Source organism: Numida meleagris, chromosome 14, assembly GCF_002078875.1.
Source record: "Numida meleagris isolate 19003 breed g44 Domestic line chromosome 14, NumMel1.0, whole genome shotgun sequence".
In the NCBI taxonomy this organism is placed as follows: domain Eukaryota; kingdom Metazoa; phylum Chordata; class Aves; order Galliformes; family Numididae; genus Numida; species Numida meleagris.
The window spans coordinates 10,001,513-10,016,082 of NC_034422.1; the positions used below are offsets into that span (position 1 = coordinate 10,001,513).

The 14,570-nt window shown below is 41.4% G+C and overlaps 1 protein-coding gene across 11 annotated transcripts in view; it reads left to right on the top strand.

The window, feature by feature from the left end:
* CIT (citron rho-interacting serine/threonine kinase) overlaps nucleotides 1-12,292 on the top strand; it is a 70,773-nt gene extending 58,481 nt beyond the window's left edge. For 6 of the 11 annotated variants that reach the window (XM_021412815.1, XM_021412814.1, XM_021412823.1 and 3 more), the window contains 14 exons: nucleotides 152-243; nucleotides 482-586; nucleotides 1,438-1,607; nucleotides 2,580-2,660; nucleotides 2,877-3,012; nucleotides 3,661-3,800; nucleotides 4,650-4,742; nucleotides 6,591-6,699; nucleotides 6,817-6,945; nucleotides 7,753-7,833; nucleotides 8,454-8,532; nucleotides 8,627-8,806; nucleotides 9,445-9,778; nucleotides 10,270-12,292. In XM_021412815.1, coding sequence (XP_021268490.1) covers nucleotides 152-243; nucleotides 482-586; nucleotides 1,438-1,607; nucleotides 2,580-2,660; nucleotides 2,877-3,012; nucleotides 3,661-3,800; nucleotides 4,650-4,742; nucleotides 6,591-6,699; nucleotides 6,817-6,945; nucleotides 7,753-7,833; nucleotides 8,454-8,532; nucleotides 8,627-8,806; nucleotides 9,445-9,778; nucleotides 10,270-10,293 — 1,753 coding nt within the window. In that variant the 3' untranslated portion in view covers nucleotides 10,294-12,292. The remainder of the gene's footprint in view (nucleotides 1-151; nucleotides 244-481; nucleotides 587-1,437; nucleotides 1,608-2,579; nucleotides 2,661-2,876; nucleotides 3,013-3,660; nucleotides 3,801-4,649; nucleotides 4,743-6,590; nucleotides 6,700-6,816; nucleotides 6,946-7,752; nucleotides 7,834-8,453; nucleotides 8,533-8,626; nucleotides 8,807-9,444; nucleotides 9,779-10,269) is intronic. The other 5 variants (XM_021412818.1, XM_021412820.1, XM_021412825.1 and 2 more) reach the window with 2 other exon arrangements.

Genomic DNA, 14,570 nt, shown 5'->3' on the forward strand with positions numbered 1-14,570 from the left:
CCGTATGTTATCCTGGCTCTTACAATGTGATAATTGGATATGTTCATTACAACTTCTTGCTACCAATGAAATCTCATTGACAATTTGCATGTTTGTTTTGTTCATAATCCAAGCGGAAAATCCAACGTGGGTTTGTGCTTGTTTTCTTCAGGAATAATAAACGTGGGCAGCAGGGCTGGGACAGGAAGTATATTGTCCTGGAAGGAACCAAAGTGCTCATTTATGATGCAGAAGCAAGAGAAGGTAACTTAGCATTTCTAGGAAGAACAAGGCCTAAAGGTTGTTTGCTGTAGCATTACCTAATTTAGCTAAATGTTCTGTAATAAGGCATTTTTTTTTTAAGATCTTTAGTGGTTTTACTTGCTGGTTATGTTATCACAATCCAGCTGTGAAATATCCAGCGTGTATTCACTTCATTTTGCTATCAATTACTTTCTCACTGTTTGTTTGTTCTTAATTTATCTCCCCATTCTCTCTTCAGCTGGACAGAGGCCTCTGGAAGAATTTGAGCTCTGCCTTCCTGATGGGGATGTAACTGTTCATGGAGCTGTAGGAGCTACTGAACTTACCAATACAGCAAAGACAGGTGAGAATCAATGAGGTCAAATGGATTTCATCTGATTTGACATCAGTTGGTATTCTGTTTGGCTAAACAGATTTTTCTCCCTTCAACTTTCATTCTGTAACTGTGCAATTCTGAGGTTACTTCTCTGAATTAAGTGAATAGGTTTGATTAGATTTGGTTACACATAGGGGGTTGCTTATGTCATAGTATTTGAACTGTGAATAAGATAATCATCAAGCCAAATGGAAGTAAATATTAGCATTTTGTAGCACACTTAAAAGCAAACCTGGTTTACTTTAAATTTCTTTGATCAATACTCGTGATGAAGTGTGAAGTTGTGTAATATATGTCACCGTTGTGCTCTAACCAGAAAATCATTAACTTAGAAACACTGTGGGTGTATACAGTCTCTTATTAAAAAATGTTAATGTTTTATTTTCTGTGTATTGAATAGAACTGATGAAAAGATTATGTATGTCTTGATTTCAACATTAAAGGCTACAGATTGTTAAAAACAAAGGTTTCCACAAACAGTTTTTACAGATACAGTACAGGAAAAAACTAGAAGAGTGGCTGTTCTTGTACTTTTTTTTCCCATAATGTTATTTCTTTTGAATAAAAGACAAGAAATGATTCTTACTTATTAGAGACAGCATCGTATGTATGGATTGTATATGTCTAGCTAATATTTAGCTTTAGGAGGCTAGCCTGTGCAGGACCTGTAAAAGGAGAAACCTGTGTATAAATTGCTGTGGTAATGCATCCTGCTAAATACAACTTCTCTCCAATGACTCTGAAAGGTGTTGATTTAAGTCCACTGACGATATGCCAAAATCTAATCTAAATCTTATTCTATCTATACAACATCTCAGATGTGCCATATATCCTAAAATTGGAGTCTCATCCACACACCACTTGCTGGCCTGGTAGAACACTCTACCTGTTAGCACCCAGCTTCCCTGACAAACAGCGCTGGGTCACAGCACTGGAATCAATAGTGGCAGGTGGGAGAGTTTCCAGAGAAAAAGCTGAGGCTGATGCTGTGAGTATAAAAGTTTCATTTAATAATAAATATTCTGGGAGGGAGCAGAGTTTTGAAAAATGATTTTTTGGTGTTTGACATACTGAGGTTTAACTGAAGGTAAGTTCTCATTTCTGCCTTAAGACATGCAATATGAGTACCAGGAACTAGTTCATTGTGAGACTGGTACTTTATATCACAATACCCTTCTTTAGACTTGGGAGTATAGTAAGAGGACTCAAAAATTGTATCTCTGCAATTCCAGCAAACAGCAAAGGAATAAAGAGCAGTTTAATGGTTTAAATCTAATCTTATAATGTACCGCATGGAATGATAAAGCCTTGACAGAAAGAAGGAAAAAACAAAGAGCTCTTTCCTAAAAAGCTGAGGTTTCTTTTTGTTTTGTTGTGGAGAGGAATGTGCTTGTTTTTTTTTACTTTTTAGCTTTATTCCCGATCAGAATAAAAGGTTAAATTGAGTTACTGTGACTTTGGATAGCCTTTTATCATTGCTGTGCTGATAAATCTATTTTCTGATGAAGGGAGACTTGATTCTATGGCATTTCGTATTAAAATGTTAGCTCTGGAAGTAATGAATATTGGATTAGGAGGAAATCATCTCTCATGCTAACATTTCTTTCGTCTCTGAGAAAATATGTGCTCTCACTGGCATTTGAACTTCTTTATCCTTCTGGAAAAAAAAAAATCCACTGCAGGAGATTGAGGGAACTGGAAATTATAGGGATAATGATAAGTTGTATCTGAGTTTAGGTTAATTCTGATCAGTTTGTCTGATTGCATTTCAGGCAGATGAAAGTTTTACTAATTCTTTTGTAGGAGGGATCCCTGCAACTTTTAGCTTTATCAGAAAAGAAAATCTATGCTAAACTTTTATCCCATCTAACATCATGATTTTGCATTACTAAAATACAGTCGGAGGAGGAGAGGAAGTTTAACTCAACAATAACAAAAGAATTCTTGCTGTCATTAACAGAAATTGCTTGGAAACTCCCTGCTGAAGCTAGAGGGTGAGGACCGTTTGGATATAAATTGTACAATGCCCTTCAGTGACCAGGTAATGACAATGGTCAGTTGAACCTTACTGAATACTGGATAGTTCACTCATGAAAACTGTGCCTTAACAGCACTATGTGTAATTATATACTTGGGTATTGGTTGGTTTATTTTGTCCTTTTTTCTACCTCTTCTGGTAAACGCTCATCCGAACTTGCCTTTGGGGCATTCCTTGTTCTCCTCATGCAGTGCAGTTTTCTTTCTGCTGTCACCGTAGGTTGTACTGGTGGGTGCAGAGGAAGGTCTCTATGCCCTGAATGTATTAAAGAATTCCTTAACGCACATCCCAGGAGTGGGTGCTGTATTCCAAATTCACCTCATCAAGGATCTGGAGAAGCTACTCATGATAGCAGGTAGGGGGCTGTATGCTATCATTTGTGCTGCCATAACCTTGTGCTAATTGCTTTGGAAACTTGCTGCCATGCAGGTACCAAAGGCCCAGGCTTTCTTTTAGATGAATTACAGGATTATGTTTATTTATTTAAAATTGGTGTATCACCAGGAACGGTGGCTAACACCGTATTGTCTGATGTTTTCTTGTAAATGAATATCTGATGGGAGGCTTTAGTTAAACGTTCATGTGACAGGAATGAGGCACAGTCCCTAATACCATTTATTGGAGCACTTGGAAACTCATTGCCAGTTATGATGGCACAGAAGAGTTTCTTGTAAAAGAAAACTTCCTGGTTAATTCTGGAGAGTGTACTAATGAGGCTACTTTTAATGATGACCTACTAGACCTTAGCAACACTATTAATCCACAGAGAGAAGTGTTGTTTTCCCAGTGGATTTATTGCCTGTCATGTGTTTTTTTTTTTTTTTTTAGATAAGTTTTCTATTTCACTTTTAATAGGAATAATATGAAATGAATTCTACGTGGTACATTGTGACTGTTTCCACAGTAACAGCCTGTAATGAGAAGCTGCTGCTTAGGTAACAGAAAGGACTTGCAGGGAACAAGGAGTTTTCCCTTGACAAAATGTAACCATTTTTGTCTGCAGGAGAAGAAAGGGCTCTGTGTCTTGTTGATGTAAAAAAAGTCAAGCAATCTCTAGCCCAGTCTCACCTTCCGGCCCAGCCTGATATCTCACCAAACGTTTTTGAGGCTGTCAAAGGATGTCATCTTTTTGCTGCTGGCAAGGTAGGATACAGCTCCCTCCTGCTCCCAGAGCACCCTTTAGCCTCTACTGAGTTTAATATTAATCATATCAGCATCTTTATTTCGCTGGCAACAAATCCAAGGTCTGTATTCTTGTTTAAAGTCTTTTTTTCTTCAAATAAGAGCAGTATAGGTGGAAAAGAGAGACTGATCTAGAGACAGTATGGAGAATCTATTACAAATATGAATAAATGGAGTCAGGATGACATGACGGTAAAACCTAAACTGCTGTATAATAAGAAATTCATCAAAGCACAGCATAACTGTCTCCTCAAGAGTTTGCTTCAGTTTTAAGATTTATAGTTAGTGAATTCCATCCACTGTCTGCTCTTGAATGTCATGTAACAGTTTCCAGGCTAGCAAATTTACTTACTTGTGTCATCTGATAACACTTGATATTTATGCTAATTCCCAATGTCAGTATGGAACGTTTAGCCACAGTAAAAATTCTCATTAACAATTAATTTTGTGCAGTACTTCGATAACAAACTGAACATCATTCAGTTCAAAGTGGTTTTTAAGGTGACGGATTGAAGGGTTAAAATTAAACCTAACTCATGTTTGTTTCTTACTGATTTTAATGAAAAGCTTCTGGTTTGTTCTAAGTATAAAAGAAGTCATAGAAGCAGTTCAAATTTATATTCTTTTGAGAACGTGAAGAGGCTTGTCATCATTTCACTGCTTTGCTCTATAACTACCCTACTAAAAATGGACTTGCTTATCTCTGCAAATTTCCTTTTGTGTTAAAAGGTATTTGGAGCTTTTAAACACGTTCAGCATTAGAATTTACTTCATTATCACCCTAACCTATGGCTGCAATCCTCCTTACAGGTTGAGAATGGTCTTTGCATCTGTGCAGCCATGCCCAATAAAGTGGTTGTTCTGCGATACAATGAGAGCTTGAGCAAGTTCTGTATCAGAAAGGTAAGCTGCTTAATTCCCTTCAGTAGCTAAAGTAATTCCTACACTCCACTAAGGCTTTGTGTTGCTCTGGAGCAAACATCTTAAACTTTTTTTTTTTGCATACATAAGAACATTTGTTTGCCTGCAAAAGTGATAGAAAATTGCTATGTGTGCAGAGTAAAGTGAGAGCACAGGGCAGTTTTTGGTAATGAGGGCTGGCATATTTTGAGAGACAGAACAAAACTGGGATTTTTGAGATACTAGACCCAGCTGTACTCATACCCTTGCTTATTTACCCAAGAAAGGCTTTTTTCTTAGTTGTCCATCAGTGTTCCCTCACCTTGATTGTCTTTGGAAAAATCCTCAACAAATGGCTTCTCTCTTCTTTCCAGTTAAATAACTTGCTTACTGTTCCAATGAAGATCAAGGTTTATTTAGTACTATCCCATCACAGGATAAGCAGCTGATAAGTACAGCAAACAAGGCAGTATGATACAGATCTCACATGGCTGTGCATATTCTTCCTGTGTATGTGACCGTCTCTACCTGCACCGCTAGCACTGCATGGTACTGGAGCATGCATTGCTTCGCTCTGCCATGTGTGGTTGTGAAAAGCAGAACCACTGCAACTCTTCTTCAGCCAGCCACTTGCAGGCAGGCATGCAGTAATTCAGATGCTGGCCTCCTGGGGAGTTGAGATACGTGTGATGGACAAATCTTGGCACACACAATGTGGATGGCAGCAAACCTGGAATGTGTACAAGCATTGTAGCTGATACCAACTCCTGCTCATGGCAGAGTACCACTTGACAGAAAACTCTGAAGATGTACAGCTGCTGCTCTCTGCAAGTGCTGCCATTCAACTTGAACATCTTTGCTGATCCAGACAACTCAATTTAGATCTTAACAAGATGGCAGCAAGCCCAGAATATGCTCTTCTGTTCTGTCAACTACATTTCCAGATAAACTAGGATAAACAATAGACAGCAGAGATTAAAGAAGGCTAGATTAAATCCATGATTCTGGAGACAAACATCTGAAGTGATCGCTCCAATTGAGGATAGAGAGAAACCAAATGGTTTGTTATATCATCTCCAGGCAGCTGTTCAGTGCAGTCATTGGTGTGGCTGTGATCTGTTACAAATAAGCAGGGAGCCACTCCCTGCTATTTCAGTAATCTGAGTTACAGGGCAGAATATGTTTCAGAATAACGTATCCTTCTGAAAGGAAGAGGTTCTCAATAAGGTTAGCACCTGGAGATGAGTTGACTTGCAAGTCTCTGTTCAAGGAAGCGTCACTTCCAACCAAATAAAACTTTTCCTTCAAACAGGAGTATTTTTCCATGGTGTTGAGAGGTTACTCTCCTCTATAAATGTGGCAATATTCACAGGTTGCTCCAAAGGTAAAGCCTCCTATTTATTTACAATTTATTTTTACATGCTTTTAAAAATCTGCACCAGTGTATGTGACCCGCTGTTGCCACTGCTGAAGTACACCACCCAGCACCTCAGTGTGCTCACATCCACTGTTTGGTCTCCACAGACATTCAGCAACCATTGATGAATGTCAGTGGATGCCATTTTGTCCACATGGAGGAGTTCTGTTCTACACCTTTGCTTCAGGTGCTGTTTTGTCAGGCTGCCCCTCTGCTGCCATCTATCACAAAGCAACAAAAAATGACAGTATTGGTGGGAAGGTTCTACCTCTACTGCTAAACCACCAGTATCCACCTCTGACGTTATGGGGCAACTTAATAAAATAGGAGGCCTTATTTTCATAGCAGCCCTCTCAAAATCTACCATAATAAGCAATATCTGTATACAGTTACAGGGAACTAATACTGGTCTATACATTCCTCCTCTTTTCCAGGAGATTGAAACCTCAGAGCCTTGCAGCTGTATCCATTTGACCACTTACAGCATCATTATTGGAACCAACAAGTTCTATGAAATTGAGATGAAGCAGTACACGCTGGAGGGTAGGAGGCATTTTCTAAGGAAGGCACCAAATGGCTCCGCAGATCCCGTGGAGTACTGCTTTAGGGGAAAAAAAGTAGGTGTTCTGATCAAGCTGTTTTTCTCCATTCTCTTTCCAGAGTTCCTGGATAAAAATGACCACACTTTGGCCTCTGCTGTGTTTGCTGCATCCACCAACAGTTTCCCAGTCAGCATCATCCAAGTGAACCCAACAGGGCAAAGGGAGGAGTATCTGCTGTGTTTCCACGGTAAGTGTGTTGTATGGCTGTACAGTTGCTGCACTACATCTGTTCTTGGTATGGGCACTGGTAAAAGGTGCTGCTGAGAGAGAAAGCTGGACAGAGTTGACTTCCTAGGGCCTGGTAACCAAAAAGATTTTTTGGAAATAGTGAATCTAAAAGCCCTGCAAGACTTGTGGCTGGTGGTTTAGACAGTGAAGATGCACAGAAAATTGGTGCTAAAATATCTGTTCCTGATCCAGTTTTCTGCAGTGCTTCTGATCACCTTGCTTCTGGCTTAAAAGTTCTCTGTACCTGTGGCTCAGTATCACAGGTAGTCTTCTGTGCCCGGACAGAAGGGATTGTAGTGAATGTTAAGTACAAACAGGTGTTTGATTATCCTGATAAAACATTAAGGGGTTTTCAAACTTTGGAATTCTTGTCTGGTTTCCACACAGATAGAAGAAACTTTTTAAATTTCTTGTGTTATTTTTTCATATAGCTGCTTTGATTGGCCCTTTAGGATGGTGTCACGGAAATGCACAGGAAGCCTTCAAAAGCCTGCTAGCAGTAGTTCTGAGTGTCTTACAGTAGGAGTAGCACAGTGTTCCCAGCTGTAGAAACAGATGGAATAATAAGCTTGCTTTAATTGCTACAAAGAGACCTAGAATTTAAGTCCCTTTTGGTATGTGGGTACTCCTACGTCTAGACAGTGCAATGTCAAGGCAACCTGCGGGACTTGCAAGATCATGAACATCTTCTCACTGTGAAAAATCCCCATCAGAATCCTTTGTGTCTTCAAAACTGCTCAGGACTTGACACTACTTTTCTTGGCAGAGTTTGGTGTCTTCGTGGATTCCTATGGAAGACGCAGTAGGACCGATGACCTGAAATGGAATCGCTTACCCTTAGCTTTTGGTAGGTGTAGGGGGACGTTCACTGGGGTTGTGGACAATGAGGAAACATACTTGTGGGAAAGGTATTCTTTGCACTCAGCAGTTCCATTTCCTCTTCCCTCTCCCAGTTCTCCCAGAAGCTATGGAAATTTTCAAGTGATTTAAGATCATTATAAATCCAAATGGCAGACCTTCCGAGGTGTAAACAGTTGAGAAAAACTAAACCAAAGTGATGTATTCCCTTACTGCTCTTAGTTTGACAGTGACTAAACTGGCTAGTGGAATTTTTGATGATGCTTGGAAATATCTGAAATAGTCAAGAATATATCATTTCAGCGTGGATCCTTCAGGCCTTTTGCACTACCCACTGGATTTTGTTCAGTTACTAGCCCATTTTTATGCCTTATTCATATTACTTCAGTTAGTAAAATTCTTGGGATGCAGAGAGTTCCATAGCAGTGATTCTCAAAGCTCCTGTCTCTCTACTCAATAATTTTGTTTGTAATGACATTACAGAAAATGTACTCTTCCTGGCTTTTCCCAATGGGCTGCAGCGTTCTGTTGTGTTCACTGATGCTTTTAATAAGTTTCTAACAGAGAACTTTGTATTGTATTTCTCCTGCCTCTGCGATGTTCCTTCAGCCTACAGGGAGCCTTATCTGTTTGTGACCCACTTCAATTCCCTTGAAGTGATAGAGATTCAGGCACGAGCTTCTCTAGGGTAAGTTGTTCTCTCTTCATTCTTTTGAACAGCGTATGCTGGGAAAAGGTGCAGTGTTGTCATTGTAAAGACTTTTTCCTGCAATTTTACCCAGAACTCCTGCACGAGCCCACTTGGAGATACCAAATCCACGCTATCTAGGGCCTGCAATTTCATCTGGAGCTATCTACTTGGCCTCCTCCTACCAAGATAAATTAAGGGTGATTTGCTGTAAGGGCAATCTGGTGAAGGAGACCAACAATGAGCACCACAGAGGATCTTCTGCTACACGCAGGTATGGTTAAGATGGTGTGTTACAGTCCTAGTGTAAGCAAATTCACTCCAGCTGTCTTTTCCCCCTTAAGGGTTGTTCATTGCCCTCATTCCATTCTTGGAGCTAGAGGCTAGTGTTAGTCAGCTATTGTAATGCTGGAATGGAACAAGAAGAGTCCCTCATGTTTTAAAATCCAGAGCGCTGAGAAACATTAACTCTGTAGGAATACGTGGGGAATCTCTTCCACAAACACAAGTAAAAGATGTTTTGTGCTCTTTGGCTGTTTTATGTTGATAACACTGTGACTTCAAAACATGGTGAGCTTAGATCAGGATGGTGTGACACTAAACATCGACTGTAAGAACGTCTGAATCAAGAGTCACTTTCTCTTAAAGGAGCGTGTAGGGAGACAGGCTTCAGCAGGGCAGTGGTTCTTCAGACAGGTGCATAAATACTGTGGCTAGTGCTGCTGTGCACTGGAAACTGAAAAACTGAGATGAGTTGCTCATCTTAACCTGCCCTAGGCCTCGTGGATCCGTCTTCACACTTTTCAGCATGGCTTAAGGAGGTCTGATTTTTTCACGTGAGCACTACTAGGTATTTCAGGAAAGTTACATTTTTGCTGAAAGAAAATGTAACCTGAGGTTTTTGTCGCTCAGCTGTTCGCGTCCATTATTTTTGAATGACAGCAGCCCTAACAAGAGAGGTCCGCCCACATACAACGAGCACATAACCAAGCGGGTAGCGTCGAGCCCAGGACCACCGGAAGGTCCCAGCCACCCTCGAGAACCAAGCACACCCCATCGGTACCGCGAGGGCAGGACGGAGCTGCGGAGGGACAAGTCACCTGGGCGACCACTGGAGAGGGAGAAATCTCCAGGCCGGCTTCTGAGCACCCGCAGAGAAAGGTCCCCTGGAAGACTGTTTGACGAAAGCAGCCGAGGACGAATGCCTGTGAGTGGTGCCAGAACTCCTCTTGCTCAAGTCAACAAGGTAAGTGGGGAGCTTGGGGATCTTCTCTAATCTCCTGAAAAGGTGTGGACTTCAGAAGGGCTTAGTGGTACTGTAAAGTGTAAGAGCAGATCAGATCTCAGACCACTTCTGTCTAAGCACAGCACACATGACCCTGTGAACACCCTTCCCTTGTGCTAGCTCTGTAACTGCAAAAGCAGCTTGACTTGAGAATGGGCTAAAGTTCTTCAGATGTGAAAGTGAAGGTGCGTTTACTAACAGAAATCAAGTCACTGAGGGCTTGAGAGGGAGGTGGTGTCTCGAGAAATGAATGTGGGAGCCTGCTATGATGAAAGTGATGCTGATGCTTACCTTTGTCAGGGGTTTAAGCGTTACGCCACCTAGAAGCAAGCAGACATACAGCACTCACTCAGCTGTAGCAGCAGCAGTTAGGTGATGTACTGCTTCTGGCACCTGTGCTTCTGTAGGAACAATACATGCAACGTGTAACTGTCGTTTTATTTCCCTGCCAGGTCTGGGACCAGTCTTCAGTGTAAGTCTCAGCTAGACAAAGTTACTCATCTTGACCTGCAGGAAAAAAAAAAAAGGAAATATACTGAGTTATATGCACTCCATATGTCTGCTGCCCAGTTACCAAAACAGCATTTCTGGGTCAAAGCTAGCTTCATATCAGGAGATGTGATGCTTTTGAAGATTGTTCGCATCTCAGTTAATTTCTCTGCACTTTCCTGCACTCCTGTTTTTGCACTTTGTACTACTGTTACTCTTTCAAGCAGTTCATGAACTTTTTGTATTCACTATAGTCCCTAGTACTTCATCAAGGAAATTAAATGGGACTGGAGTCCCACCCCAGATCTTCAATGTGGTTAGCACCCCTTACCAGATAATTGATCATAGTTCTGAGATGTGCTGGGAATTCCTAATGGCCTGGAACCAGAAGGGCCAAGGTGACCGAGTCTTTCAATAGAAGGTGTGATTGGATATTCTCTACAGAACACACACACCAAAAAAAAAAAAAAAAAAATTACTTTTGATAAATCTGTTCACCTGCCACTTCTGAGAGTTATTTTGTTCTCACTAAAATTGCTCTAGAGCAGCTCTGATGGGGAGGGAAGAACCCTGCTTTAAATGAGCCCATGTGCCCTACTCCAAGACAAAGTGCATTACCTATAAGCTACTGGGGTGTTAAGACTTTATCCAGGTCTTCTGCATGACAGTTCACTGCATGCTGCTGCACCATCACTGGCTGCTCTCTCCTTTTAGGTTGCTTTGCTGAGTAGTGTATTGTACCTCACTTGTAAATTAACTGAAACCTCTAGATTACGCTGCAAAATAACTGTTAATTACTCTGGAAATTTGGCAATGAAGAGTTAACGAGCCTTATTCTATGACAAGAATTACAGTCACACTCGCGTTCTCCTCTCAGCATTAAACACGGTCCGTACAGAAATTACACCACAGACCTCAGCTCAGATCCCAAGAGGACTTTCCCCAGAGAGAAAAGCAGCACAGAGCTGGCCCCTCCCTGTGACCTGTAGCTTGTCATACAATAAGAACCAAATGTCACCGCACAAGAGGATACTCACAATGAACAGCTTTAGCGGTTACTGAACACCTTTGCCTTTGCTTCTGCATTATTTAACCTTGAGCCATTTATTGCTTTCTATTCTCTTTTGCCGTGACCATGAAGCAGAGAGCAAATGATTTTCAAAGCAGGTTTTGACCATTCAGTCTGCGATAGCGACATCCTAAGTGAACAACCATGTTCTTTACAACTGGAAAGAGCAAAACTGCATCCAATCTTCCCTTGGCCACACTCTTAAACTTTTGCTAGTCCCTTGCAAGCCCGTGCTAACCTGTTCTAAAGACCCATAAGAAGTCAGATGTCCTTTGTCAGTGTCCTTTGGCAAGTTTCATGAGTATTGTATTCTGTTCTCTTGTCTGTTGGGTTATTTTAGATCAGATTATATGGCAGGAAACTTGCTGAAAGTTTTGTCTCCTGGTCTGAATACTTTGAAAGGTCACTGAGATCAGTCTTTAAATCCTTGCATCTCATGGAAGATCTTCAAGACCTCAGAAATGGGCCTGTTGAGTCCTGAAAGCGTATCTCTTGTGTCTTGTTTGTGAAATGCTTCCTGCTATAGAAATAGCTCAAAGGACTGTACATATTTACAAGAAACTTTATATTCGTAACAAAAAGGGAATTGAATTGGTTTCTACTTTTTTATTGTAAACTGTGTTTTTCAACACTAGCTTTATTGTTTTAATCTTGGTTGTGGACAGCCATCTTCAGACACTGGAGGGGCCTCAGCTTAATCCTCCTAGCTCCCATGAAGAAATAATTGTAACATTAAATTGCAACTGAAGCTTGTTAGCATAAATGAGATTTTAGGTATCTAAAAGTACAGGAATTTTCTTCATTACCTTTTTATTATTGATAAGGGAGGGAACTAGAGGGACAGTTCAAAGCTCCACCTGGAAAGTATTGAACTTTGTTGTTGAACAATAACCAAATAAAACAAATAACTATCTTGACTGGCATGGTGAAATGAACGCTTCCTTCTACACGGAGTATCCCAAGGCCATCCTACAATTGCACCCAGCATTAGAGGCTGTGTAATCTATAGGCATCGATGCTTACCAAAGAGCTGACCTTGACTATTTAGCATTTTAATAGTTGTTATTCCCTGAACAAGTAGCATAAGTGGCTTCACAAAAGCAAAGCATGTTCATGTGAACGACACCAGATGGATTTGTCCAACTATTTTACTATAGCAGCAGTGAGCTGCGAACACCTACAGCTAAATTCTGCCCTCACATACTTAACTGCTGATGTGGGTAGAGCTAAGACACGTGTGAGTATAAGGGAGAAGAATGTGGCCCTGCTAAGTGACCCATACGTTTTGAGCTGGAAAAAAAACAACAAAACACCAACATCATCTAATGAACAGTAGTGTGATCTAACGACAGGTTTGGGATTTATCCCAGCAGTGGACTGGTAGCAAAGGGGACAGATAGCTACTCATCCCACCGCTGCAATATGCTGGTGCTTTAAGGCCTAATAGCTGCAACTTTTTAAAAAAAAAAGAAACATTCACAAATCTAATTCAGATTGAGTACAACCTGCAGAGTTGCTGTACATCTTAACTTACACCTGCTGGGAAAACTTGCTAGATCAGACTTAAATGTAAATACATCTATTTTTAACTGAACCAGTTTTTACAGGGTCTGAAGTATTCTTTCACAGGAAGAGGTTTTTAATATTCACACTGCTGCCTACAGTAACTTAATTTGTCCTCCTACTGTTCAGTGTTTTTGGTTTTGTGCACATGGCCGCCCCCTTACCCCCAATAAAGGGCTTGTTGGAGGGTGTGTGGGAGGGTTACTAATAGCTCCGATTACATTTTGGTCTACATGGCATTCTTCATGAAAATGCTCTACATAAAAACCAAGCTGCTTGATTTATCTATTGTGCCTACTATCTGATGTATATGATGAAATGCTAACTTGTTAAATGTTCATTTCTATTTTACTGTGCACAAAGAATACTTATTTAAAGCTCATTGTTGCAGTCCTATGATGCATGATCAGAATTGTAACAAAACTAAAATAATCCAGAAACTGGTGGAGTAAAAGAAATTACTTATCAAGCCTTTTGATTATCAAGAACCCTGCACAAAACACTTCAGCTTGACCACCATGTGAGTGCTCAGACTTAGGGGTGGGGGGTGGGGGACAGGAGCTCTCCTTATTTACAGAACGTAAGGCTTACTCCAGAGTAACAAAAGGCTCTGCATCTACCTTAAAAATAAACAGCTCTCTTAGCAACAGCCAAGAATAAATATAACAGCACAGACTGGGAGAGGTGGGTGGGGGATGTAAGTGAGCTAATAAATCCAGCTCCCGCTCTAGCTTTTGCTTTTGGAGGGATTTGATTCATCCCATTACGAGAAGGGACTGCAGCGTGATCAATCTAATTCATTCAGCTGTCAAGCAGAAGGCAACTTAATAAGAGCAATGACTTCTCCCCTCTGAAACCAAACCAAACCCACTTACCTCTTTTATCAGCCCTCTGGCCGGCCAGGGCCTGAGCCCACAGTTGCTGAAGTGAGAGTGATGTGGGTGCTGAGGGGTACCTGGCTCAGCTGGAGGAAGGTTGTGGCTCCTGGGCGGTGGTTGGTGAAGCCATAGGTGCCAGAGACCACAAGTCCCCTGTGTTTGGGAGAGACCCCCTGGGCCTTTGGGCAGCTGTGCTCCCTCACCCAGAACAAGCAAAGAAAGGTGGAGGTGATCACAGAAGCACCGTGTTGAGCCCTTGGTGTGGTGTGCCAGGCTTTCTCATCCAGCCCCTCCCCTGGTTTCTGAAGGGCACAAGCAAAGCGTTCTGTGGGCAGCTGCAGAAGTTAGTGGTGCACTGCCAGGTGCATGCATGCACCAAACGCTCCTGACCTTCTGAGAGATGGCTGAAGTCTGCAAATCTAAAAAAACAAAAGCAGCTTTCTATAAAACGTTTGCCTCCGGCCTGTGGCTCCATCATCTCACTGCTGATGAAAAGCCCGCAGTGAGTCACGCCTGTATGTAACTGGGGGAAAATAAATCCATAAGGCCACATCCATAAATACCCTGAAGTCTTGTGTACTTCCACCTTTCTTTTCTATTCTCCACGTCTCTTGCTCCTTCAGTCTTTGACACGCACAAAACTTAGTTTTGCAAGAGAAAAACGTTACCTCTAAGCTGCTCCTCTATTCTTTCAGTTCAATAAGCATTTCTGCTAGCACACCACGTCCACACTTAGTATGCTGACAGGGGAGCA